The 27,500-nt window shown below is 45.3% G+C and overlaps 2 protein-coding genes across 4 annotated transcripts in view; both read right to left on the bottom strand.

Moving 5' to 3' along the window:
- The window catches only part of LOC109887187 (retinoic acid receptor beta), a 156,332-nt gene that overhangs the window by 22,293 nt on the left and 106,539 nt on the right, over positions 1 to 27,500 (bottom strand). For both annotated transcript variants that reach the window (XM_031788753.1, XM_031788754.1), the window contains exon 4: positions 7,589 to 7,749. In XM_031788753.1, the coding sequence (XP_031644613.1) occupies positions 7,589 to 7,749 (161 nt within the window). The remainder of the gene's footprint in view (positions 1 to 7,588; positions 7,750 to 27,500) is intronic.
- Positions 1,576 to 3,763, bottom strand: LOC116353415 (uncharacterized). 2 transcript variants are annotated; one of them, XM_031788756.1, is made up of 5 exons: positions 3,265 to 3,763; positions 2,920 to 3,080; positions 2,414 to 2,682; positions 2,187 to 2,325; positions 1,576 to 2,081 (listed from the first exon to the last, which is right to left on the bottom strand). In XM_031788756.1, exons 2-5 carry the CDS (start codon positions 3,076 to 3,078, stop codon positions 1,920 to 1,922), a joined length of 729 nt encoding a protein of 242 aa, XP_031644616.1. In that variant the 5' UTR covers positions 3,079 to 3,080; positions 3,265 to 3,763; the 3' UTR covers positions 1,576 to 1,919. The 2 variants fall into 2 exon arrangements, with proteins under 2 accessions (XP_031644616.1, XP_031644615.1); XM_031788755.1 differs by having other exon boundaries at positions 2,920 to 3,763.

Here is a 27,500-nt window from a genome sequence, read left to right as displayed (position 1 = left end):
ACATTATGGATGTCTCTAACAAGAGGGTCTGGTACTAACATTATGGATGTCTCTAACCAACAGGGTCTGGTACTAACATTATGGATGTCTCTCACCAACAGGGTCTGGTACTAACATTATGGATGTCTCTCACCAACAGGGTCTGGTACTAACATTATGGATGTCTCTCACCAACAGGGTCTGGTACTAACATTATGGATGTCTCTAACCAACAGGGTCTGGTACTAACATTATGGATGTCTCTCACCAACAGGGTCTGGTACTAACATTATGGATGTCTCTCACCAACAGGGTCTGGTACTAACATTATGGATGTCTCTAACCAACAGGGTCTGGTACTAACATTATGGATGTCTCTCACCAACAGGGTCTGGTACTAACATTATGGATGTCTCTCACCAACAGGGTCTGGTACTAACATTATGGATGTCTCTAACCAACAGGGTCTGGTACTAACATTATGGATGTCTCTCACCAACAGGGTCTGGTACTAACATTATGGATGTCTCTCACCAACAGGGTCTGGTACTAACATTATGGATGTCTCTCACCAACAGGGTCTGGTACTAACATTATGGATGTCTCTCACCAACAGGGTCTGGTACTAACATTATGGATGTCTCTCACCAACAGGGTCTGGTACTAACATTATGGATGTCTCTCACCAACAGGGTCTGGTACTAACATTATGGATGTCTCTAACCAACAGGGTCTGTTACTAACATTATGGATGTCTCTCACCAACAGGGTCTGGTACTAACATTATGGATGTCTCTCACCAACAGGGTCTGGTACTAACATTATGGATGTCTCTCACCAACAGGGTCTGGTACTAACATTATGGATGTCTCTCACCAACAGGGTCTGGTACTAACATTATGGATGTCTCTAACCAACAGGGTCTGGTACTAACATTATGGATGTCTCTCACCAACAGGGTCTGGTACTAACATTATGGATGTCTCTCACCAACAGGGTCTGGTACTAACATTATGGATGTCTCTCACCAACAGGGTCTGGTACTAACATTATGGATGTCTCTCACCAACAGGGTCTGGTACTAACATTATGGATGTCTCTCACCAACAGGGTCTGGTACTAACATTATGGATGTCTCTCACAACAGGGTCTGGTACTAACATTATGGATGTCTCTAACCAACAGGGTCTGGTACTAACATTATGGATGTCTCTCACCAACAGGGTCTGGTACTAACATTATGGATGTCTCTCACCAACAGGGTCTGGTACTAACATTATGGATGTCTCTCACCAACAGGGTCTGGTACTAACATTATGGATGTCTCTCACCAACAGGGTCTGGTACTAACATTATGGATGTCTCTCACCAACAGGGTCTGGTACTAACATTATGGATGTCTCTCACCAACAGGGTCTGGTACTAACATTATGGATGTCTCTCACCAACAGGGTCTGGTACTAACATTATGGATGTCTCTCACCAACAGGGTCTGGTACTAACATTATGGATGTCTCTAACCAACAGGTCTGGTACTAACATTATGGATGTCTCTCACCAACAGGGTCTGGTACTAACATTATGGATGTCTCTCACCAACAGGGTCTGGTACTTATGGCATGCTCTATGCTAACTTTTTTCCCAAGGAGTAAATGCGCTCTTAAATGAAAACATTAGGAGCACACAAAGAAATTCAGGAGCACAGTGAAAAATGTAACAGAGTTTATTAACAAACTATTTATTACATACATATTTATACTGCGTGTGTGCGTGTACTAAGGGACACACATCTTTGGAACAGCACATACCACCAAAATCACACATTGACCCAAGCCTACTAGACACAAAGGATATCAGTTATCCAGCTGATTTTGTACGTTGGCCGTCTGGCACGCTTAGAGGTCAGCCAGTGGTCCACGACAGGAGTGGGATAGAACTCCTCAACAGAAGACCCCTCCAGGCTGATCCTCATCTTCGGTGGTGGAGACCCCAAGGCAGCTTCTTGTCGAATTCTTAATCCGGTTGTGCGCAGAGAAGTCTCGCTCACACTGGGCGGCTGAAATGGGCAGCACCAGCATAAGCTGCACCAACTCCAGTATGTTCTAGGGAAAATATGATATCTTTTAATTTAATTTAACCTCTTACCATTAACCTATCAAAACCAACCATAGGATACCATACATAACCCCTCAGGACTGTTAGTCTACCTTGTAATCGTGCCTGTAGGGGTCCTTTGTCAACATGGTCTCCCACAGGCCACTGTAGGACTGGTCCTTGACATTGTGGCTGACCAGGATTTTCAGCCCCTGCCACTCATCCTGGATTGCAGCCATGTTGCACCCCGATCTGCAGGATTGAAGAGAGCAAGTGAGTTTGCAAATATACAAACATAACATTGTCTCATATGGCAATGCAGTGTCAAATAAATTCTTACCTCTCTAGAGGCTCCTTGAAATGCCTCATCAGGTCTGCCACACCATCATTGCCAAAGGTGAGAAGGCTGGCCTGGTCTTCTGGCCAGGTGTCAGGGTTTAGCACTCTGAAAGACTCCACTGGGGTCTGGACACCCTCATCCTTCAGCAAACCACCAAACCTGGCTTTGAGATCATCCACGCCCATGTTGATGGCTGCCTTCATGTGCTGCTTCAGCTGGGGACTGGTGAGGTCCATGAAGCCTTTCAGATTCCCATTCAGTGTTATTCCCTTTAACAGAAATAACAAACACTCACACACACATACACATACACTGAAATGTCTGGGCATTTGTCTGACTGACTCATAAAAAAAATGTAAAGACTTCTCCATCGCATTTCCCTCCTTATCCTCAAATCGTTTTATTGGGCAACGAATACATCGATTCTCACACTGAGAATCTGTCTTAATTATCGATTTTAATCATCGATTTCTCATATATCCTAACAAGCTCTCATCCTAACACACCTGGAATCTCCTCTCATCACCCTGCTGCTGAGCAAGCATGGTCTGAAGCTTTAGTGCTTCTCGTCTGGTCACTGTCTTCCTCAACTCTGATGTGGCTTGGGAGAGGATCAGGTCATTCCTTTGCAGGGTGAGGCTAAGTGAGGATAGCTGCTCAAACATGTCTGAAAGAAAATGGCAGAACACACAAAAGAGTGTATTCACCATTTCCCACTTTATCTGTTGAGTAGTGAGTAAATAAACTGTCACCTGTCAATTACTTGATTCTGAAAGTTCATTTGAGTCTTGAACCTATTTTTTAAAACTAGTGTGGAATTACATTTCCTGTGTAAAAGTGACCTTCTTTACCCGCCCTTGAACTGCTGTTGTTGATGCTACGGCCTGGTGTTCCATGTGCTGCAGAACAACGGAGTACTGGCCTTAGTCAGTGGCAAGGTCCTTGTCTTGTCCATGCTGTAGGAACACTAAGGGCTCTGTGGACATGGGGGATCCAGTGAGTTCACTTGACGCTAGACGGTGTGCAAATATCCACACCGAGCTCTTGCCCGAGAACACAGAGCTCTCGTTTGGATTTTCGCTGAAGTGATACATCTTCCATATCAGATTCAGAAGATCGTACACGACAGACAGCTTTGGCTCTTTCTTCTGGATGGTCAGTAGCTCTAGTCTGTGAAAGTCAGACAGAATCTTCCAAACAATTCACCGTCTCCTTCCCCCCCTGTCTCTTGTGTCACCAGAAAACAATAATTTGGTGGTATTCCAGCAATTAGCACACGCACACAGACACACATTATTGTTTAACATTCTCTGCTAGCAAATAAAACAAAATCATAGATAATTTATTAGTTACAAACCTATGAGGTATACTGTGGATTGGGATTATATGCCCCCCTGCCTCTCTCTGCAGGTGGGCAATCACTCCCCCACGGTGGCCCATGTTCACGGAGGCACCATCTGCCCCGAAGGAGATTTATTTCTTCATCCATGACCCTGCATCCTCCTCTGGGCAAACAGCACCAAATGTGGCCTTGGTGGCAATCCAAAACACCTCGAAATGACAACACAAAAAAACTATTACACAAAAGTATTTCTGACAAACTATATTATCTCCATTATGAATAATGATTCAACTTTACACAAGAATAAAGCCTATAAAGAGGAACAACTTACCAATGGCATGAGAATGCTCAGCGGTCTGTTGTCCGACCAGGAGATTGACTGGCTTCCCATCCTCCAACAAGCGAAAGTAGACAATCTCGCATTCAGTGTTGGATATATCAGTGTCTCCGTCTATTAGAACGGCAAGATACTTTGCGGATTTCAGCTTCGCTGGCAGGCTCTCTCTCATTATGTCAGCAATTTAACCGATCATCTCCGCACATCATACGTCATTGTCGTATGTGGGATTAATGTCAACTCTGTTTTTGTGTTGGAGTCTGATAAGCGGCCCAAATTTGACGAAAGGTTCTTCATCTTTCGCAATGAAGGATGCAATGTTTATCTTTATTTTCAGCTGCCTCCTCTTCTCCTCCTCAGACAGCAGCACTTGCCTCCTCTTCTCCTCCTCAGACGGCAGCACTTGCCTCCTCTTCTCCTCCTCAGACAGCAACACTTGCCTCCTCTTCTCCTCCTCAGACGGCAGCACTTGCCTTCTCTTCTCCTCCTCAGACAGCAACACTTGCCTCCTCTTCTCCTCCTCAGACAGCAACACTTGCCTCCTCAAGGCTGCTGACACCGGGCCTGATGGTTTCTCCTGTCTCAACAGGTACAGATCTCTGCACTGGATATGTCGCCGCGAGATGTTATGTTTCGCTATGCTATCTCTTTTCAGATGCGTGTTTCCTGACACGAAGGACGAAGGCCTGTTTCTGCCCTCTACAATATTTGCAGAACATGACGTTGTTTTCGAACTCTAGCCATGGGAACATTTTGAGCCAATCTATATGTTCTCCCTCCACCGGCTACAGAGACAGCAGGGTTCAAGGTAGCTTCGCTAACGTTGGTCCCAGCATCCCGAACGTTAGCAGCCATGTCAACGTTAGCCGCCTCAGGTAAACCTTGTGAAGAGGCTTCATTAGTTGAACCTTGCGAATCCCCCTCGCCGGATTCCTCTTTCTCCTCGTCTCTTTTTCACTTAAAATAACATTGAATGGGCTTCATTTTTAGCGATGTCTGCACGTTAACTTATAGCCTATACCGATACTATTTTCCAGTATTGTTCACCTTTTGTTCACCTTTCTCTATCTGACTGGACTGCGTCATCACAGAAAACTCTACTGTAGTTGGCGCATGCCACTTGTGGAATGTGGGACTTGTAGTTTTTAAACAATTAGCAGCGGGGGAAAAATAGATTACGGTAGGTTGTCAGTCATCTTTAATCGCGCACACTGCTCGTAAATACTTTTTCCGGTTCGCACAATTTTTAGGGGCAAATGCGAGTGAAATACTTGCACTGTAGAGCCCTGTATGGATGTCTCCAAGAAAGGAAAGAGGGTCTAGTACTAACATTATGGATGTCTCTAACCAAGAGGGTCTGGTACTAACATTATGGATGTCTCTAACCAACAGGGTCTGGTACTAACATTATGGATGTCTCTAACCAAGAGGGTCTGGTACTAACACTATGGATGTCTCTAACCAAGAGGGTCTGGTACTAACATTATGGATGTCTCTAACCAACAGGGTCTGGTACTAACATTATGGATGTCTCTAACCAAGAGGGTCTGGTACTAACACTATGGATGTCTCTAACCAAGAGGGTCTGGTACTAACACTATGGATGTCTCTAAACAACAGGGTCTGGTACTAACATTATGGATGTCTCTAACCAACAGGGTCTGGTACTAACACTATGGATGTCTCTAACCAAGAGGGTCTGGTACTAACATTATGGATGTCTCTAACCAAGAGGGTCTGGTACTAACATTATGGATGTCTCTAACCAAGAGGGTCTGGTACTAACACTATGGATGTCTCTAAACAACAGGGTCTGGTACTAACACTATGGATGTCTCTAAACAACAGGGTCTGGTACTAACATTATGGATGTCTCTAACCAACAGGGTCTGGTACTAACACTATGGATGTCTCTAACCAAGAGGGTCTGGTACTAACACTATGGATGTCTCTAACCAAGAGGGTCTGGTACTAACACTATGGATGTCTCTAACCAAGAGGGTCTGGTACTAACATTATGGATGTCTCTAACCAAGAGGGTATGGTACTAACATTATGGATGTCTCTAACCAAGAAGGTCTGGTACTAACACTATGGATGTCTCTAACCAAGAGGGTCTGGTACTAACATTATGGATGTCTCTAACCAAGAGGGTCTGGTACTAACATTATGGATGTCTCTAACCAAGAGGGTCTGGTACTAACACTATGGATGTCTCTAACCAAGAGGGTCTGGTACTAACACTATGGATGTCTCTAAACAACAGGGTCTGGTATTAACATTATGGATGTCTCTAACCAACAGGGTCTGGTACTAACACTATGGATGTCTCTAACCAAGAGGGTCTGGTACTAACATTATGGATGTCTCTAACCAAGAGAGTCTGGTACTAACACTATGGATGTCTCTAACCAAGAGGGTCTGGTACTAACACTATGGATGTCTCTAACCAAGAGGGTCTGGTACTAACATTATGGATGTCTCTAACCAAGAGGGTCTGGTACTAACAATATGGATGTCTCTAAACAAGAGGGTCTGGTACCAACATTATGGATGGTCTACTCTGGATCCCCTGGTAGTAGAACATACATTATGAATCTGCAAAAAGACATATGATCGTTGGAGTTGGTCTATATAGTATTTATATTACTCAGAAGGTTAATGTAATAGAGATTTTTGAGAATAATATAGAATAGAATAGAATAGAAAAAATAGAATAGAATACATATCACACTCATACACACAGTGGATAGGATGGAAGCAGCACAGGATAAGAGCAGTGTTCGGTTGTGGAACCTATTGAGGCTTTCTAAAGACTAGTGCACAATGTCTATCTTCTCATGACACTCTCCAGATATTGATCATCACTTGACATGAAGCACCTGCCACAAAAACGAGTCCTAACCTCCTCTGATTGTCATTGATTTCCATTCAAAATATATCCAACCCTCCTGGACGTGCATAGAGAGGAGAGGTTATTGAGTTGTGTTAGCGAGGATTTATCTCATAATTGAGTTCTGGCTACTGCATTAGAGGGGGATTTGCAGTACAGTACATAGGATCGATTCCCTTTGTGGGCTCTGCCAGTCAGAAGTACACTATCACAGAAATGAAACAGACAGTGTCTTCTGTCAACAGAGGGCTGAGAGATACAGGCTCTTGGTGCGCGTCAGTGGGACATGTAGACAATAATCTGTCTGAGTTCGCCAGACCTCGCTACACTGACATTGATGCAAACTGTGCCTGGAGCATTAACTACAACTAAATACAAGTGTGTCTTCGTGCATGCAAATCTCCTGATGTTGTGCCCTTCTAAACTGCACAGTGGCTGACCCTGGCTTCCAACCTCTCAGGGTTAATCTGTGAATTTCTCGAGGAGTTGGGTTACGAATTTCTGTGATCTGAAAATTACAATATACAGTACAGTAGTATTGGTCTATTCTATTCTCATTCTGTGTGTGTGTGTGTGTGTGTGTGTGTGTGCTACAGTACTAACCGTGGTGTATTTCCCCAGCTGGCAGAGCGATGGGAAGGTCTCCTGATGAGCCTTGCGTATCTTCTCTATGATGGCCTCTTGTTCTGCACTCAGCTCATAGTTTTCGGTCAGCTCTGGCTTGGGACTCTCCTTCTTCTTCTTATTGCGGTCGTTCCGGACAGCTGAGAGAAGGGAAAAGGAAGGAATGGGAAAAGGTCAATGAAAAAATGTCAACAATAAACAGTTAATTGTAGCCTAAAATGTATCCTGCACATTTTGGACATATCAACCATTCAGCACAGTGTTAGCTTTAGGCTGTATTCGCGAGCCACTGATATTCAGAACAGCTGAGATGTTAGATGTGAGTTATCTGGAATGGCATACAGTTGAAGTCGGGAGTTTATATACACCTTAGTCAAATACATTTAAACTCAGTTTTTCCCCATTCCTGACATTTAATCCTCGTAAAAATTACCTGCCTTAGGTCAATTAGGATCACCACTTTATTTTAAGAATGTGAAAAGTCAGAATAATAGCAGAGAGAATGATTCATTTAAGCTTTTATTTCTTTCATCACATTCCCAGTGGGTCAGACGTTTATATACAGTGCCTTGCGAAAGTATTCGGCCCCTTTGAACTTTGCGACCTTTTGCCACATTTCAGGCTTCAAACATAAAGATATAAAACTGTATTTTTTTGTGAAGAATCAACAACAAGTGGGACACAATCATGAAGTGGAACGACATTTATTGGATATTTCAAACTTTTTTAACAAATCAAAAACTGAAAAATTGGGAGTGCAAAATTATTCAGCCCCTTTACTTTCAGTGCAGCAAACTCTCTCCAGAAGTTCAGTGAGGATCTCTGAATGATCCAATGTTGACCTAAATGACTAATGATGATAAATACAATCCACCTGTGTGTAATCAAGTCTCCGTATAAATGCACCTGCACTGTGATAGTCTCAGAGGTCCGTTAAAAGCGCAGAGAGCATCATGAAGAACAAGGAACACACCAGGCAGGTCCGAGATACTGTTGTGAAGAAGTTTAAAGCCGGATTTGGATACAAAAAGATTTCCCAAGCTTTAAACATCCCAAGGAGCACTGTGCAAGCGATAATATTGAAATGGAGTATCAGACCACTGCAAATCTACCAAGACCTGGCCGTCCCTCTAACCTTTCAGCTCATACAAGGAGAAGACTGATCAGAGATGCAGCCAAGAGGCCCATGATCACTCTGGATGAACTGCAGAGAGCTACAGCTGAGGTGGGAGACTCTGTCCATAGGACAACAATCAGTCGTATATTGCACAAATCTGGCCTTTATGGAAGAGTGGCAAGAAGAAAGCCATTTCTTAAAGATATCCATAAAAAGGGTTGTTTAAAGTTTGCCACAAGCCACCTGGGAGACACACCAAACATGTGGAAGAAGGTGCTCTGGTCAGATGAAACCAAAATTGAACTTTTTGGCAACAATGCAAAACGTTATGTTTGGCGTAAAAGCAACACAGTTCATCACCCTGAACACACCATCCCCACTGTCAAACATGGTGGTGGCAGCATCATGGTTTGGGCCTGCTTTTCTTCAGCAGGGACAGGGAAGATGGTTCAAATTGATGGGAAGATGGATGGAGCCAAATACAGGACCATTCTGGAAGAAAACCTGATGGAGTCTGCAAAAGACCTGAGACTGGGATGGAGATTTGTCTTCCAACAAGACAATGATCCAAAACATAAAGCAAAATCTACAATGGAATGGTTCAAAAATAAACATATCCAGGTGTTAGAATGGCCAAGTCAAAGTCCAGACCTGAATCCAATCGAGAATCTGTGGAAAGAACTGAAAACTGCTGTTCACAAATGCTCTCCATCCAACCTCACTGAGCTCGAGCTGTTTTGCAAGGAGGAATGGGAAAAAATGTCAGTCTCTCGATGTGCAAAACTGATAGAGACATACCCCAAGCAACTTACAGCTGTAATCGCAGCAAAAGGTGGCGCTACAAAGTATTAACTTAAGGGGGCTGAATAATTTTGCACGCCCAATTTTTAAGTTTTTGATTTGTTAAAAAAGTTTGAAATATCCAATAAATGTCGTTCCACTTCATGATTGTGTCCCACTTGTTGTTGATTCTTCACAAAAAAATACAGTTTTATTTCTTTATGTTTGAAGCCTGAAATGTGGCAAAAGGTCACAAAGTTCAAGGGGGCCGAATACTTTCGCAAGGCACTGTACACACAATTAGCATTAGGTAGCATTGCCTTTAAATTGTTTAACTTGGGTCAAACGTTTCGGGTAGCCTTCTACAAGCTTCCCACAATAAGTTGGGTGAATTTTGGCCAATTCCTCCTGACAGAGCTGGAGTAATTGAGTCAGGTTTGTAGGCCACCTTACTCGCACACGCTTTTTCAGTTCTGCCCACAAAGTTTCTATAGGTTTGAGGTCAGGGCTTTGTGAATGGACACTCCAATACCTTGACTTTGTTGTCCTTAAGACATTTTGCCACGACTTTGGAAGTATGCTTGGTGTCATTTGCGACCAACATTTAACTTCCTGACTGATGTCTTGAGAAGTTTCTTCAATATAGCCACATACTTTTCCTCCCTCATGATGCCATCTATTTTGTGAAGTGCACCAGTTCCTCCTGCAGCAAAGCACCCCCACAACATGATGCTGCCACCCCCGTAATTCACAGTTGGGATGGTGTTCTTCGGCTTGCAAGCCTCTCCCTTTTTCCTCCAAACATAACGATGGTCATTATGGCCAAATAGTTCTATTTTTGTTTCATCAGACCAGAGGACCTTTCTCCAAAAAATATGATCTTTGTCCCCATGTGCAGTTGCAAACAAAGTCTGTAATTTTTATGGCGGTTTTGGAGCAGTGGCTTCTTCCTTGCTAAGCGGCCTTTCATGTCGATATAGGACTCGTTTCACTGTGGATATAGATACTTTTGTACCTGTTTCCTCCAGCATCTTCACACGGTCCTTTGCTGTTGTTCTGGGATTGATTTGCACTTTTCACACCAAAGTACTTTCATCTCTAGGAGACAGAGCGGTATGACAGCTGCGTGGTCCCATGGTGTTTATACTTGCATACTATTGTTTGTACAGATGAATGTGGTACCTTCAGGCACTTGTAAATTGCTCCCAAGCATGAACCAGACTCGCAGAGGTCTACAGTTTTGCTTGGTTGATTTCTTTTGATTTTCCCATGATGCAAAGAGCCACTGAGTTTGAAGGTAGGCCTGAAATACATCCACAGGTAAACCTCCAATTGACTCAAATTATGTCAATTAGCCTATCAGAAGCTTCTAGAGCCATGACATAATTTTCTGGAATTGTCCAAGCTGTTTAAAGGCACAGTCAACTTAGTGTATGTAAACTTCTGACCCACTGGAATTGTGATACAGTGAATTATAAGTGAAATAATCTGTCTGTAAACAATTGTTGGAAAAAGTACTTGTGTCATGCACAAAGTAGATGTCCTAACCGACTTGCCAAAACTATAGTTTGTTAACAAGACATTTGTGGAGTGGTTTAAAAATGAGTTTTAATGACTCCAACCTAAGTGTATGTAAACTTCTGACTTCAACGGTATACAGAATCACTTATGACAAGGCGACTGAGTCCATGCAGTAACTATCTTTTACCATGACGACTGTGTAGTTAAGCTCACAGTATCTACAGTATCTTCTGCACCACCAGCCACAGAACACAAATGGTTAAACGCTCTGTCACGCAGTATTTCTCTGTCAGCTTAGTGTCATCACTGGACAAACCATCAGCGTATAAGGAAGGCAGCTATGGTTTCAGAACGGCAGTGTGTAATTTGGCCAAGCGTTATCTCAACACGATGACCGAGGCACACCATCTGACCACCATTGCCTCGTCTCAGAGTAACTTGACAACCCTGGGGGCAGTTCCATGTGATGCCGTGTTTATGTGTGGCGGCCTTGGGGATTACTCAAACGTGTGTGTGTGTTTGTGCGTGTATGTGCGTGCATACTGAAAAAAGGAGTTTGAGGTGTTCTTTTTCCTTTGTTATCTTCTCTCGTTCAATGAAAGAGCACGACAGAAACAGCAACATCAAGGCCACCTCTCTAACCACTGAACCATGTACACGGCGAGTCAGGAACACACAGAGAGAGAGAGACAGAGAGAGAAAGAGAGAGACCACAGGAGGTTGGTGGCACTTTAATTGGGAAGAACATGCTTGTGGTAACGGAATCAGTGGAATGGTATCAAATACATCAAACACAATGTTGTTATAGGTGTTTGATGCCATTCCATTTACTCTGTTCTGGCCATTATTATGAGCTGTTCTCCCCCCTGCAGGCTCGACTGAGAGAGACAGAAAGACAGAATGTCAGCTGGGGGTAACTAAAGTTTAGTCAAATAACTAAAACATATTACTTGTTGTATCGTCTCACAGGATTGAATGAATAGAGCTCTGGAGTGGGCAAACGCCGTGTGGGGAGAAGGAGATGCGGCATTGGACGACTTCGAGGAGTAAACCAGCCGCTTCCGGGCAGTCTTCAACGGGTGAATGTCTCTTCCACCTGAGGCAGGGGACGAGGAGCGCCCAGAAGTTCGCCCTGGAATTTCGGACCCTGGCCGCAGGAGCGGGATGGAACGACAGGGCCCTTATCGACCACTACCGCCGCAGCCTGCGCGAGGATGTCAGTCGGGAGTCCCTGCAGGGATACCACCCTCACCTTCGACCAGCTTGTGGACCTGTCCATCCAGTCACCCGCGGACGTCCAGAGAGGGCTCTGTCATTTCCCTCTCCCAGCACCACCGCTCCGGTGCCTATGGAGCTGGGAGGGGCTGCGCTCAGGGAGGCCGGAGGGGCTTTCACGTGTACCATCTGTGGCCGCAGAGGTCACACTGCTGGTTGGTGCCGGGTTGGTTCCTCTGGGGTCGAGGCAGCAGGCAGGGCACTCTGGCGTCGCCCCAGGTGAGCCTGCACCACTCTCATCCAGAGCCCTCTGTTGTACACCTGTTTGTGCATGTTTACTTTCCTGAGTTTTCCCCGCATTCCCAGCATAAGGCGCTCGTCGATTCAGGCGCACCTAGGAATTTTATCGACAGAGCATCCGCCCATAGGATAGGGATCCCCATTGTTCCAGTGGTTAGGCCTTTCCCAGTTCACGCTCTGGACAGTCGACCATTAGGGTCCGGGTTGATTAGGGTGGCTACCATTCCCCTGGGCATGGTGACGCAGGGGGGTCACGAGGAGAGAATCAGTTTCTTCCTCATTGACTCTCCTGCGTTTCCCGTGGTACTAGGCCTTCCCTGGTTAGCTCGTCATGACTCCACCATTTCATGGCAACGGAGGGCTCTCACGGGGTGGTCGTGAGAGTGCTCTGGGAGGTGTTTAGGGGTTTCCGTTGGTGCTACTACGGTGGAAAGTCGAGACCAGGTCTCCACCATATGCATTCTCCCCGAATATGCCAATTTGGCTCTCTCAATTACCACCCCATCGACGGGGCGATTGTGCGATAGATCTCCTGGTAGACGCCGCACTTCCCAGGAGTCACGTGTATCCTCTGTCACAGGCGGAGACAAAGATTTGGAAAGATATGTCTACGAATCTCTGCGTCAGGGGTATTTTCGGTCCTCCACTTCACCCACCTCCTCGAGTTTCTTTTTTGTGAAGAAGAAGGAGGGAGGTCTGCGCCTGTGTATTGACTACCGAGGCCTAAATCAGATCACTGTGCGGTACAGTTACCCGCTACCTCTTATCGGCACTGCGATCGAGTCAATGCACGGGACGCGCTTCTTCACCAAACTAGATCTCAGGATCGCTTACAACCTGGTGCGTATCTGGGAGGGAGATGAGTGGAAGACGGCGTTCAGTACGACCTCAGGGCATTATGAGTACCTCGTCATGCCGTACGGGTTTATGAATGCTCCATCAGTCTTCCAAGCCTTTGTAGACAAGATTTTCTGGGACCTGCACGGGCAGGGTGTAGTGGTGTATATTGATGCCATTCTGATATACTCTGCTACACGCGCCGAGCATGTTTCCCTGGTGCGCAGGGTGCTTGGTCGCCTGTTGGAGCATGACCTGTACGTCAAGGCTGAGAAATGCCTGTTCTTCCAACAGTCCGTCTCCTCCCTAGGGTATTGCATTTCCACCTCAGGGGTGGAGATGGAGAGTGACCGCATTTCAGCCGTGCGTAATTGGCTGACTCCCACCACGGTAAAGGAGGTGCAGCAGTTTCTAGGGTTTGCCAACTACTACCGGAGGTTTATCCGGGGTTTTGGTCAGGTAGCGGCTCCCATTACCTCACTGCTGAAGGGTGGACCGGTACGTTTGCAGTGGTCGGCTGAGGCGGACAGGGCTTTGGTCACCTGAGGGCTCTGTTTACTTCTGCTCCCGTGCAGGCTCATCCGGATCCCTCTTTGGCGTTCATAGTGGAGGTGGACGCGTCCGAGGCTGGGAAAGGAGCCGTGCTCTCTCAGCGCTCGGGTACGCCACCAAAGCTCCGCCCCTGTGCCTTCTTCTAGAGGAAGCTCAGCCCGCCGGAGCGAAACTATGATGTGGGGGACCAGGAGCTGTTGGCTGTTGACAAGGCTCTTGGAGACATTGGCTTGAGGGGGCTAAACACCCTTTTCTCATCTGGACTGACCACCGCAATCTGGAGTACATCCGGGCAGCGAGGAGACTGAACCCTCGCCAGGCAAGGTGGGCCATGTTTCTCACCCGTTTTGTGTTCACCTTTTCGTACAAACGAGGTTTCCAGAACGTGAAAGCAGACGCACTGTCCCGCCTGTTCCTTGTTGAACGATTGATCACATTGACAATGCAAACAGTATGAAATAGGTAGAAGACACGAAAAGACAAGGCCAATGAGGCATTCATGTCTGTTTCTCCATTGTATGGACTTCCACGGAAGTCGGTTCCTCTCCTTGTTCGGGCGGCGTTCGGCGGTCGACATCACCGGCTTTCCAGCCATCGCCGATCCACCTTTCATTTTTCCATTTGTCTTGTCTTGTTTTCCTACACACCTCGTTTCAATTTCCTCAGTATTAGACGTGTATATAACCCTCTGTTCCCTCCCATGTCTGTGTATGGAATTGTTTGTTTCGTGAATGTGCACGCTAGACTGGTTTGCACTGGGTTATGTCAATCCATATTGTGTTTAGTATTCTTACTAAGAAACAAGTTTAGTTTTATTTCATTCCATTTACGAGTTTTGTCAATTTAGTTATTGTCTTTTGTTTTGAGTGCTCCTGTCAATGTTGAGTAAGGACGCGCACCTGATTACGCATTAAAGTAGGCCTACATTAAAGTAGGCCTGTAATACTTTATACCACCTGACCTGCGCAGAAATGTAGGCATATAAATGTGAACATTTGGGGATCAGATAGTATTTCTAATTGGGTTAATGCACCACAACTAATGAGCTGTGGAGCTTCTCAAAGTAATGTTTTCTTCACCACAAACAACAAACAAATGAAGTTTGTTTTTACATCCATTCCTCAATGTATTTGAAAAATCTTTCCAGCTCTCTCCCTTTCAATAACCACACAGACACAGCGTGAACAGGAAAACTGTCATGCTCTGATCCAGTGGAAACACCTGATTAGGCCTATTTTATGAGCAAATAGCCAACAGCTGTGTCTGTGCCAAGCTCACTGCCTGGGGAAACCATGTTGCAAGGCCATTCATGCCGACCCAAGTTAGTAGTTGATACAATGTTTCAAGTTCGTTGCAGACAGACCATGTGTAGCCAATGTGATTTATAGGATATTTCTTTCATGAAGATATTTTCTACCTGCAGGCTGCAATGTTTTTATTTTGTTGGCTTTATAGGCATTTTTTACAGAGTTGTCATTTAGATATGGATCTAATTTTGATTAACCACAATACAATGATTTTGAGATACGAAGACGTTATTTTAAATGAAATGAAACTGTTCCACAAAAATGTGCAAATGAAACCCATAACTGGCACGCAGATCGGTAGAAATGGTAAGATAAATTGGCATTCCACATGAGAAAGTTTGCCAACTAGTCATGTAGCCTATTACCGGCAACTTCAGGATAGTAATGGCAGAATCTGAGAAAGCCAGTAGGAGCGGGAGGAGGATGGTCAAGACAGGTTAAGTTTTTCCCTTATGGTTATCTTGATCTCTCTTATTTCATCAAACAGTGAGCTTAAACATCAGAAAAGAACAATGATACACGTTTAAAAAATAACAGACAACTTTTTGTCGGCCCCGAATGAAACCAGAGTGAACACCGGCACCCCCTGCATGGTGTCCTGGAAAACACCCAAGGTTTGTGACGGAGCTCTGGGATTGGAGGAGACGTTGGTGTTTGATGTCTGACACAGCAGGAGGTTCTGAAGTTCTGAGAATCCTCAAACACACCAGCCAGCTACAGGAGATAAGTATTGACTCAATACAGGGCCCTGAATATTAGGGCATGCAACAGAAAACATTTTGTAATGGGAAATGAAAATCGGTGTTTCATATTGAACCAGGTAGTCTCTCCCTGTTTAAATTTGTTTTCTTCCGTTTGGTGCCTAATGAACACAACCCAGAGTGTTGATTCATCATCCATCCCTACATCATAGCACCCTGATCAGCGGCAGATGCTCCCAACCAATCAGGACGAGATCCTGGAGGAGGAACAGAACTGCATTATGGGGACCCACCGTCGCTGTCTGCCGTACCCCAAGGGACCTCCTTTTAGTCTAGGTTGGTTGACTACCACGAAAGAAAGCAGGCACATCCTCCCTCCCTCTGTCTGCTCTGCTTTACAATACAAAGCCCTTTCATAATCGCATAAAAAAAGATTGAGATACAGAGAAATATATATTTATATGAGGTGTTTTGTAAGCGCTGGGCTGGCCTAGATACATTAACTATAGGAGAAATTTGTTGTGATTTTGTGCAGAGACTGAAGGCTTCAGCATTGTTTGTTTGTTCAGTTTGTATCCTGTCTGCCAGCGTCCTTGAATGTGCATTGTGTTAAGTCCATGTGGAAAAGTCATTGTTCTTTACAGCGCAACCAAGGCAACAAGATGTATAGATTATAAACTACATCCAATTTACCTCTATTCTGTACATCTCAATCCTAGGTCCCACCATGATGACGGCATACTGTACAGCATGCAGGGTACAATAGGGTCTATTTAAGGAAATTAGACTGGTTCGTTTCGGGGTGTCACTAACCCACTGTGTGTGTGTATGTAGGAGTATGTCACACGTCACTACTTCACAGGAGAGGCATTTGAACGTAAACTTATAAAAAATAATCTAAATGTGTTTTTTGGCAGAAATGCCTTCTGGAACATGAACTTTCATGTGCCTTAATAACAAATTTGTATTCCATCTGTAAACACTAATCTTTTTTTTCAATTATGAGCCTAGTTGGTTTAGCCACAGAAAAAGCCAGCAACCTTCCTGCTAGCCATGATTGGCTGAGCTCATGAGTGGGCAGGACATGACGACAGATGAGTTTGGATTGGTCTGCATGTAGCACGCTTCTGTCTATTTGAGCAGGTCAGTATGTGTAGGTAATCCTGTCTAACGCTGCTTTTGTTTATATGTTGTGTAGTAGAACTGCATAAGTGTTGCTCTCCAGTTTCTGGAGGACCGAGTTTTGAAATCAGTGGAATTAGAGTATGATAGCTAACGAGATGGAGAAAACACCTGTCTCTGGATTACATCTTCAAACTAAGGGCAATCATGGCATCTGTGACAGAGGGAGAAGAGTCCATCCATGTATAGTCTAGCTAGCTATATTTTCTGATATTACACGTTTCTAATTTTGTTTCAAGTTAAAGTGTACTGTTAGCTAGGTAGCTAATGTTAGTTGGCTGGCTCGCTAGCTAACGTTACATGTATGCTCTGTGTAGTAATATTATTCTTATCTCAGAGCCATTTGCTATGCTAGCTATAGCCTAATGTTAGCTAGCTAACAGTGAACCTGGTTGGTTAGCTACTTGCAGATTAATGCAGGGTAGTAAGGTCATGAGTTGTGATTATGGTTCATTGTTTAGCTAGCTAGCTATAAGTCTTGATGTAGCTGGTAAATTCGCTCTGGCTATCTACTCCAATGCCAGAGCGAAGAATAACGGACACATTTACGAACGCTCAACACCCATTGAATATGGCCGGTGTCCGTAAACGTTGGCAAAAAAGCATAATTAAATTGTTGCCAGCAGCACAGTTGCAGTCACCAATGCTCTGGATAACATAAAACAGCCTAACCAGCTCTGCTAGGGCGAGAAAAATGGTCAGATTGAGCTGTGCTCTCATTTGTGTCTAGAAGTAGCTAGCAAGCTAGCCAACGTTAGCCAGTTAGCTTGGGTGCTTGACTGCTGTTGTTATGGCAGAACGCTTGGATGTGTTGCCCTATTTGTGACATCAGGTGTAATTAACGAATCCCAAAATATATACACACTTAACTTAATCAGCTGCTAAGGTCATTAAAACACAACACACACACATAATGTTCATTTCACTAATGAATAGAGAGAGACAATCGGAGAGGCAGGATCACAGTACATCAACTTTGACCCCCATAGACACTGACAGCTCTTTAGAATAATATACGGCTTACACCTGCGTATACCCTTCAGTACACTACTGGTCCCTCGTGTTTTACAAAAAGTGACCTCTCCTACATGAGTGTGCTGGTATTACGGTTGCTGTCCTTTCAGAATCACAAACATGTCACACACTAAAGTCCTATAGGTTCGCCACTGCGCAAACATGTCTATAATAGATAAGACTGTTAAGATATGAACATTTCAAGAAAGGAGTGCATATATTTTGGCCTGGAAACGTTTTTTTTTTTTACTCCGCTGGTCTCGACTCGTCTCGGGAAGAAATTAAGAGTTCTCACTGTCCGAAACAGAGTCAAGAATGAGTACAAAATGTATTCGACACCTAAACAAGACCGAGACCCTAAATATGTGGTCTCGAGACATGTCTCGAGTACTACAACACTGGTATACAGTACCACTGCGGGCCGTATGCAGTACCACTGAAGGCCATACAGAGAATCACTGCTGGCAGTATACAGTACCACTACTGGCCGTATGCAGTACCACTGCTGGTCGTATACAGTATCACTGCTGGCCGGATACAGTACCACTGCTGGACAGATACAATACCACTGCTGGCCAGATACAGTACCACTGCTGGTCGTATACAGTATCACTGCTGGCCGGATACAGTACCACTGCTGGACAGATACAATACCACTGCTGGCCAGATACAGTACCACTGCTGGCCAGATACAGTACCACTGCTGGCCAGATACAATACCACTGCTGGCCGTATGCAGTACCACTACTGGCCGTATGCAGTACCACTGCTGGCCGTATACAGTACCACTACTGGCCGTATGCAGTACCACTGCTGGCCGTATACAGTACCACTGCTGGCCATATACAGTACCACTGCTGGCCGGATACAGTACCACTGCTGGCCGGATACAGTACCACTACTGGCCGTATGCAGTACCACTGCTGGCCGTATGCAGTACCACTACTGGCCGTATGCAGTACCACTACTGGCCGTATACAGTACCACTGCTGGCCGGATACAGTACCACTGCTGGCCGGATACAGTACCACTGCTGGCCGGATACAGTACCACTGCTGGTCGGATACAGTACCACTGCTGGCCGGATACAGTACCACTGCTGGCTGGATACAGTTCCACTGCTGGCTGGATACAGTACCACTGCTGGCCGTATACAGTACCACTGCTGGTCGTATGCAGTACCACTGCTGGCCGGATACAGTACCACTGCTGGCCGTATGCAGTACCACTGCTGGTCGTATGCAGTACCACTGCTGGATGGATACAGTACCACTGCTGGCCGGATACAGTACCACTGCTGGCCGTATGCAGTACCACTGCTGGTCGTATACAGTACCACTACTGGCCGGATACAGTACCACTGCTGGCCGGATACAGTACCACTACTGGCCGGATACAGTACCACTGCTGGCCATATGCAGTACCACTGCTGGTCGTATGCAGTACCACTGCTGGCCGGATACAGTACCACTGCTGGCCGTATGCAGTACAACTGCTGGCCGTATGCAGTACCACTGCTGGCCGTATGCAGTACCACTGCTGGCCGTATGCAGTACCACTGCTGGCCGTATGCAGTACCACTGCTGGCTGGATACAGTACCACTGCTGGCTGGATACAGTACCACTGTTGGCTGGATACAGTACCACTTCTGGTGGGATACAGTACCACTGCTGGCTGGATACAGTACCACTTCTGGCTGGATACAGTACCACTGCTGGACGTATACAGTACCACTGCTGGCCGCATACAGTACCACTGCTGGCCGGATACAGTACCACAGCTGGCCGGATACAGTACCACTGCTGGCCGTATGCAGTACCACTGCTGGCCGGATACAGTACCACTGCTGGCCGGATACAGTACCACTGCTGGCCGGATACAGTACCACTGCTGGCCGTATACAGTACCACTACTGGCCGTATGCAGTACCACTGCTGGCCGGATACAGTATCACTGCTGGCCGTATGCAGTACCACTGCTGGCCGTATGCAGTACCACTGCTGGCCGTATGCAGTACCACTGCTGGCTGGATACAGTACCACTGCTGGCTGGATACAGTACCACTGCTGGCTGGATACAGTACCACTGCTGGCTGGATACAGTACCACTTCTGGTGGGATACAGTACCACTGCTGGCTGGATACAGTACCACTTCTGGCTGGATACAGTACCACTGCTGGACGTATACAGTACCACTGCTGGCCGCATACAGTACCACTGCTGGCCGGATACAGTACCACAGCTGGCCGGATACAGTACCACTGCTGGCCGTATGCAGTACCACTGCTGGCCGTATACAGTACCACTACTGGCCGGATACAGTACCACTACTGGCCGGATACAGTACCACTGCTGGCCGGATACAGTACCACTGCTGGCCGTATGCAGTACCACTACTGGCCGTATGCAGTACCACTGCTGGCCGGATACAGTACCACTGGTGGCCGTATGCAGTACAACTGCTGGCCATATACAGTACCACTGCTGGCCGTATACAGTACCAATGCTGGGCAGATACAGTACCACTGCTGGCCGTATACAGTACCAATGCTGGCTGTATACAGTAGCACTGCTGGCCGTATACAGTAACACTGCTGGCCGTTACAGTAACACTGCTGGCCGTTACAGTAACACTGCTAGCCGTCACAGTAACACTGCTAGCCGTTACAGTAACACTGTGTTACTGCTGGTAGCTCAACTGGTTTAACTATTGTATCATCCACCCTGCTGCAAGGTCATAACATCACCGTACAAGTGTCTCCCAACTGACACACACACACACGCACACACATGCACACAAATGCAAACACACACACCACCATTAAGTGTAACTCTCTCTGCTGGCGTGGGTAGAGTTATGTGTCGTTCATCGCTCCCCACCTGGTGGGTGTTAAAGACTGCCTTGGTATTATGGAATGTGGCAACTGGTCGCCATGAAGAAATATACCGTTTATTTACTGGTGCATCTGTTAGTTTGCCGTGGCGCCGGGTGGATGGGCCACACAGATGGTCCAACCCGCAGCCCTCTTTACGAAACGTTAACGCAGTGTGTATGTGTGTGTTATCCCAGGCATCCACCAGCCCAGAAAGCTGCCTGTCTGTCGACTACTTCAGCAGCCAGAGACAAAGATAGAAAGGGAGGGAGGACAGGCGAGAGGAAGGGAGGGAGGACAGGAGGGAAGGAGAGGGAAGGCGAGAGGAAGGGAGGGAGGGACGACAGGGGGAAGGGAGAGGGAGGGTGAACAGGACGTAGCTCATTGACCAGATGAGGATTAGCTGAGTGTCCTGGAGAGCAGTGGTCCTATAAAGCGTGGCAGCATGCCTTGAAGTGAGAGTGTGAGAGAGTGGCTTTATTTAACAGCCTCTTCACACGGTGGCCAAGATCACTTCAGCTGTAAACTGCACAGTAGTGCACACTCCACCCTAGAATACCACAGTAGTGAACACTCCGCCCTATAGGAGTACATAGCCCACCCTAGATTACCACAGTAGTGCACACTCCACCCTAGATTACTACAGTAGTGCACACTCCACCCTAGATTACTACAGTAGTGCACACTCCACCCTAGAATACCACAGTAGTGCACACTCCACCCTAGAATACCACAGTAGTGCACACTCCACCCTAGAATACCACAGTAGTGCACACTCCACCCTAGAATACCACAGTAGTGCACACTCCACCCTAGAATACCACAGTAGTGAACACTCCGCCCTATAGGAGTACATAGCCCACCCTAGATTACCACAGTAGTGCACACTCCACCCTAGAATACCACAGTAGTGAACACTCCGCCCTATAGGAGTACATAGCCCACCCTAGATTACCACAGTAGTGCACACTCCACCCTAGATTACTACAGTAGTGCACACTCCACCCTAGATTACTACAGTAGTGCACACTCCACCCTAGAATACCACAGTAGTGCACACTCCACCCTAGAATACCACAGTAGTGCACACTCCACCCTAGAATACCACAGTAGTGAACACTCCGCCCTATAGGAGTACATAGCCCACCCTAGATTACCACAGTAGTGCACACTCCACCCTAGATTACTACAGTAGTGCACACTCCACCCTAGAATACCACAGTAGTGAACACTCCGCCCTATAAGAGTACATAGCCCACCCTAGATTACCACAGTAGTGCACACTCCTCCCTAGAATACCACAGTAGTGAACACTCCGCCCTATAGGAGTACATAGCCCACCCTAGATTACCACAGTAGTGCACACTCCACCCTAGATTACTACAGTAGTGCACACTCCACCCTAGATTACTACAGTAGTGCACACTCCACCCTAGAATACCACAGTAGTGAACACTCCGCCCTATAGGAGTACATAGCCCACCCTAGATTACCACAGTAGTGCACACTCCACCCTAGATTAACACAGCAGTGCACACTCCACCCTAGATTACCACAGTAGTGCACATTCCACCCTAGATTACCACAGTAGTGCACATTCCACCCTAGATTAACACAGTAGTGCACACTCCACCCTAGATTACTACAGTGGTGCACACTCCACCCTAGATTACTACAGTGGTGCACACTCCACCCTAGGTTACTATAGTAGTACACACTAGACCCTAGATTACCACAGTAGTGCACACTCCACCCTAGATTACTATAGAAGTACACACGCCACCCTAGATTACTACAGTGGTGCACACTCCACCCTAGATTACTGTAGTAGTGCACACTCCAGCCTAGATTACCACAGTAGTGCACGCTCCACCCTAGATTACTACAGTAGTGCACACTCCACCCTAGGTTACTATAGTAGTACACACTAGACCCTAGATTACCACAGTAGTGCACATTCCACCCTAGATTACCACAGTAGTGCACATTCCACCCTAGATTAACACAGTAGTGCACACTCCACCCTAGATTACCACAGTAGTGCACGCTCCACCCTAGATTACTACAGTGGTGCACACTCCACCCTAGATTACTGTAGTAGTGCACACTCCAGCCTAGATTACCACAGTAGTGCACACTCCAGCCTAGATTACCACAGTAGTGCATGCTCCACCCTAGATAACTATAGTAGTGCACACTCCTAGATTACCAAGAGGGTCATACTGCATTTATTTTATTTTTTATATATATATATTTTTTTACCCCCTTTCTTTCTCCCCAATTGGTAGTAGTTACAGTCTTGTCTCATCGCTGCAAGTCCCGTACCTATTCGGGAGAGGCGAAGGTCGAGAGCCATGTGTCCTCCGAAACACAACCCAACCAAGCCGCACTGCTTCTTGACACAATGCCAATCCATCCAGCCTGGACTGGAACCCAGAATCTCTAGACCACTGTGCCACCCGGGAGGCCCTTACTGCATTTATTTAAACTTTTATTCAGCCAGGAAAGTAATTGAGAATAAATTCAACGTTACAATAGACCTGGTTATTTACTGCACATTTCATTCGGCATAGTGTACACTTCACCATAGTTTACAAACTCCACTACAACTACTGTCTATGGTGTCTTTACCTGCATTTACAAAGGCAGCCCAATTCTGATCTTTTAACCAAATATTGTCAAAAGAGCTGATCTGATTGGTCAAAAGATTAAGTCAAAAACATTTGTGAATAAAAAGATCAGAATTGTGCTGCCTGTGTGAACACAGTCTGTGTCTTTAACTAGGAATAAAAGTATAGTGTTCTCATGTTAATATATTACTAGTTCTAAAAGGTGCCCCTAAGGCCCTGACCCTTTACATAGCATCCGTCCTACAGGGTCAATCAAATACAAAGTGATTCAAGAGGAAAATACTTATCCATAGAACGAGGGAGGGAAGATACATTTTTTTGGTCTTTCATTTGGAGTAAAAAGCAGTAGTAATATCTCCAGTAGAAGGGGGTAATGATGAGATGGACAACGGTCTCCCTCGCTAGATGTATTCCCTCCATCCCTCCCTCCTCCTCACTTCATCGGTCCGTAGGTATTAAAAACCCATCTATTTTCCAGGCCTGTTGTCTGATGCATCACTAGGATGTATCTGCTCCTGACCATTTGCTTGGAGTGCTGGGTAATTGATTGTACTGGGGAAGTTCTCCCCTGGAGCTCGCCTCGCCATGAATGTCCCCCCTCTCTGGGAGACAGTGATATATTACCATCCCCCTCCACACACACCATACAAACACATACCATCCCCCAGTGGAGATAGTGTGTGGTCAGACACCAGTGAAACACAGATGATGTTAAGCAAGCCAGTAAGCAAGCCAGCCAGCTTTCTGAAGTCTCTATGTCAGAGACCAGAGCAGGGGAAATGTGACTGTAGGGGCCTGAAATTACTTCTCCATATCATACTCTCTAACATCACTAACTGGCCGCACGCAGACATACACACGCATGTACGCACACACACATGCACCCGCACACAAAAACAAACACACACCCACTCCTTTGTGCCCAAACTCTGAACATGGAGCTAGTTACCTTTACAGAAAAACCACATGATGTCACGTGGAACTCATGTGAAAACATGTGTTTTTGGAACATTTCACGTGTGTGTCAAACTCATTCCATGGAGGTCCAAGTGTCTGCTGGTTTTTGTTTTTTCCCTTCAATTAAGACCAGGTGTGGGGAGTTCCTTACTAACCAGTCATCTTAATTCATCAATCAAGTACAAGGAAGGAGAGAAAACCCGCAGACACTCGGCCCTCCATGGAATGAGTTTGGCACGTGCTCTATGGGGAGGCCAGACCAGATCAGGAGAAGGAGTGCAGAAGAATAGAGACCATCACGTTCTCTGTAAGTCTGTGGGGGAGAAATAGGAGAGAAAAAAACAAAAGAGGAGAGCAATGTCTTCTTTCCCTCAGGGCTAATGGAGTGTGAAGTGGACGTGAGCCCTAACTGCTGATGCAATCAAAGAGTGGCAATAAACTGTGAAACGTAAACTGTTCTTGTCGCTGACAATGGAATGGAGCAACATGATCGCTACAACACACACACACACACACACACACACACACACTCCAACGGCTAAATGTACTCAGTTCTTTAGTGGGTTGGTTGATGATGCATGCCACTCACTCAGTGGTTGATTTCAAAGACAGTGCCGTTCTAATTTTTCGGACAGAAGTGTTACCTTCACAGCATGATCCAATAGTGGTTATCTTACCTTTATCATGTGCAACACCTCTCATGTCTTCCTGTCAAACGTAATATTTAATACTGATCATTTAATTAAAAAGGAGACAGTGTACTATGTGTGGAACTGTCTTTTGAAACAGGCAGTGGAGGATACACTTCTCAATAGGTGGGAATTGAAATATGCCTTCAGAAAGTATTCATACTCCTTGACTTATTGTTGTGTTACAGCCTGAATTCAAAATATTTTCTATTGTTTTTTCTCTCAACCATCTACACACAATACCCTTTAATTACAAAGTGAAAACATGCTTTTATAAAGTTTTGCTAACACAGAAATATAAAATGTACATAAGTATTCACACCTCCGAGTCAATACTTTGTACAAGCACCTTTAGCAGAGATTACAGCTGTCTTTCTCTGTAAGTCTCTGAGAGCTTTCCATACCTGGATTGTGCAACATTTGCCCATGATTCTTTTCAAAATTCTTCAAGTTCTGTCAAATTGGTTGTTGATCATTGCTAGACAACCATTTTCAGGTCTTGACACAGATTTTCAAGTAGATTTATGACCAAACTGTAACTTAGCCACTCACTGTCTTGTTGTTTTAGGTTATTGTCCTGCTGAAAAGTGCATTTGTCTCCCAGTGTCTGGTGGAAAGCAGACTGAACCAGCTTTTCCTCTAGGACTTTGCCTGTGCTTAGCTCCATTCCATTTCTTTTTTATCCTGAAAATCTCCCCAGTCCTTAATGATTACAAGCATACCAATAACATTATGCAGCCACCACTATGCTTGAAAATATGGAGAGTGTTACTCAGTAATGTGCTGTATTGGATTTGCCCCAAACAACAGCTTGTATTCAGGACAAAACATTCATTGCTTTGCCCCCTTTTTTGCAGTATTCCTTTAGTGCCAAACGGGACGCATGTTTTGAAATATTTTTTATTCTGTACAGGCTTCCTTCTTTTCACTCTGTCAATTAGGTTAGTATTGTGAAGAAACTACAATTTTGTTGATCCATCCTCAGTATTCTCTTATTACAGCCATTAAACTCTGTGACTGTTTTAAAGTCACCATTGGTGTAACGATCGATGTTGGAATGAGGTGAGGACCAAAGCGCAGCGTGGTATGTGTTCATGATGATATTTATTTAAACTCAGAACACTAACAAAACTGAAACAGTTCTGTAAGGTGACAAAACACACTAGACAGAAAATAAACACCCACGAAACACAAGTGGGAAAAGGCTACCTAAGTATGATTCTCAATCAGAGACAACTAACGACACCTGCCTCTGATGGAGAACCATACCAGGCCAAACGCAAAAACACAACATAGAAAACGAAACATAGACAACCCACCAAACTCACGCCCCGCCATACTAAAACAAAGACAAAACAAAGGAACTAAGGTCAGAACGTGACAATTGGCCTCAAAGTGAAATCCCTGAGCAGTTTCCCTCCTCTCTGAGTCAGGAATAATGCTTGTATCTTTGTAGTGACTGAGTACATTGATACATCATCCAAAGTGTAATTAGTAACTTCACTATGCTCAAAGGGATATACAGTTGAAGTCAGAAGTTTCCATACACCTTAGCCAAATACATTTAAACTCAGTTTTTCACAATTCCTGACATTTATTCCTAGTAAAAATGTCTTACGTCAGTTAGGATCACCACTTTATTTTAAGAATGTGAAATATCATAATAATAGTAGAGAGAATGATTTATTTCAGCTTTTATTTATTTTATCACATTCCCACTGGGTCAGAAGTTTACATACACTCAATTAGTATTTGGTAGCATTGCTTTTAAATTGTTTAACTTGGGTCAAATGTTTTGGGTAGCCTTCCACAAGCTTCCCACAATAAGTTGGGTGAATTTTGGCCCATTCCTCCTGACAGAGCTGGTGTAACTGAGTCAGGTTTGTAGGCCTCCTTGCTCGCACACACTTTTTCAGTTCTGCCCACAAATTTTCTATGGGATTGAGGTCAGGGCTTTGTGATGGCCACTCCAATACCTTGACCTTGTTGTCCTTAAGGCATTTTGCCACAACTTTGGAAGTATGCTTGGGATCATTGTCCATTTGGAAGACCCATTTGTGACCAAGCTTTAACTTCCTGAATGATGTCTTGAGATGTTGCTTCAATATATCTAAATCATTTTCCTACCTCATGATGCCATCTATTTTGTGAAGTGCACCAGTCCCTCCTGCAGCAAAGCACCCCCACAACATGATGCTGCCACCCCTGTGCGTCA

This window comes from Oncorhynchus kisutch, linkage group LG14, assembly GCF_002021735.2.
Source record: "Oncorhynchus kisutch isolate 150728-3 linkage group LG14, Okis_V2, whole genome shotgun sequence".
Lineage (NCBI taxonomy): Eukaryota > Metazoa > Chordata > Actinopteri > Salmoniformes > Salmonidae > Oncorhynchus > Oncorhynchus kisutch.
This window is presented reverse-complemented; position numbering and strand designations above follow the sequence as displayed.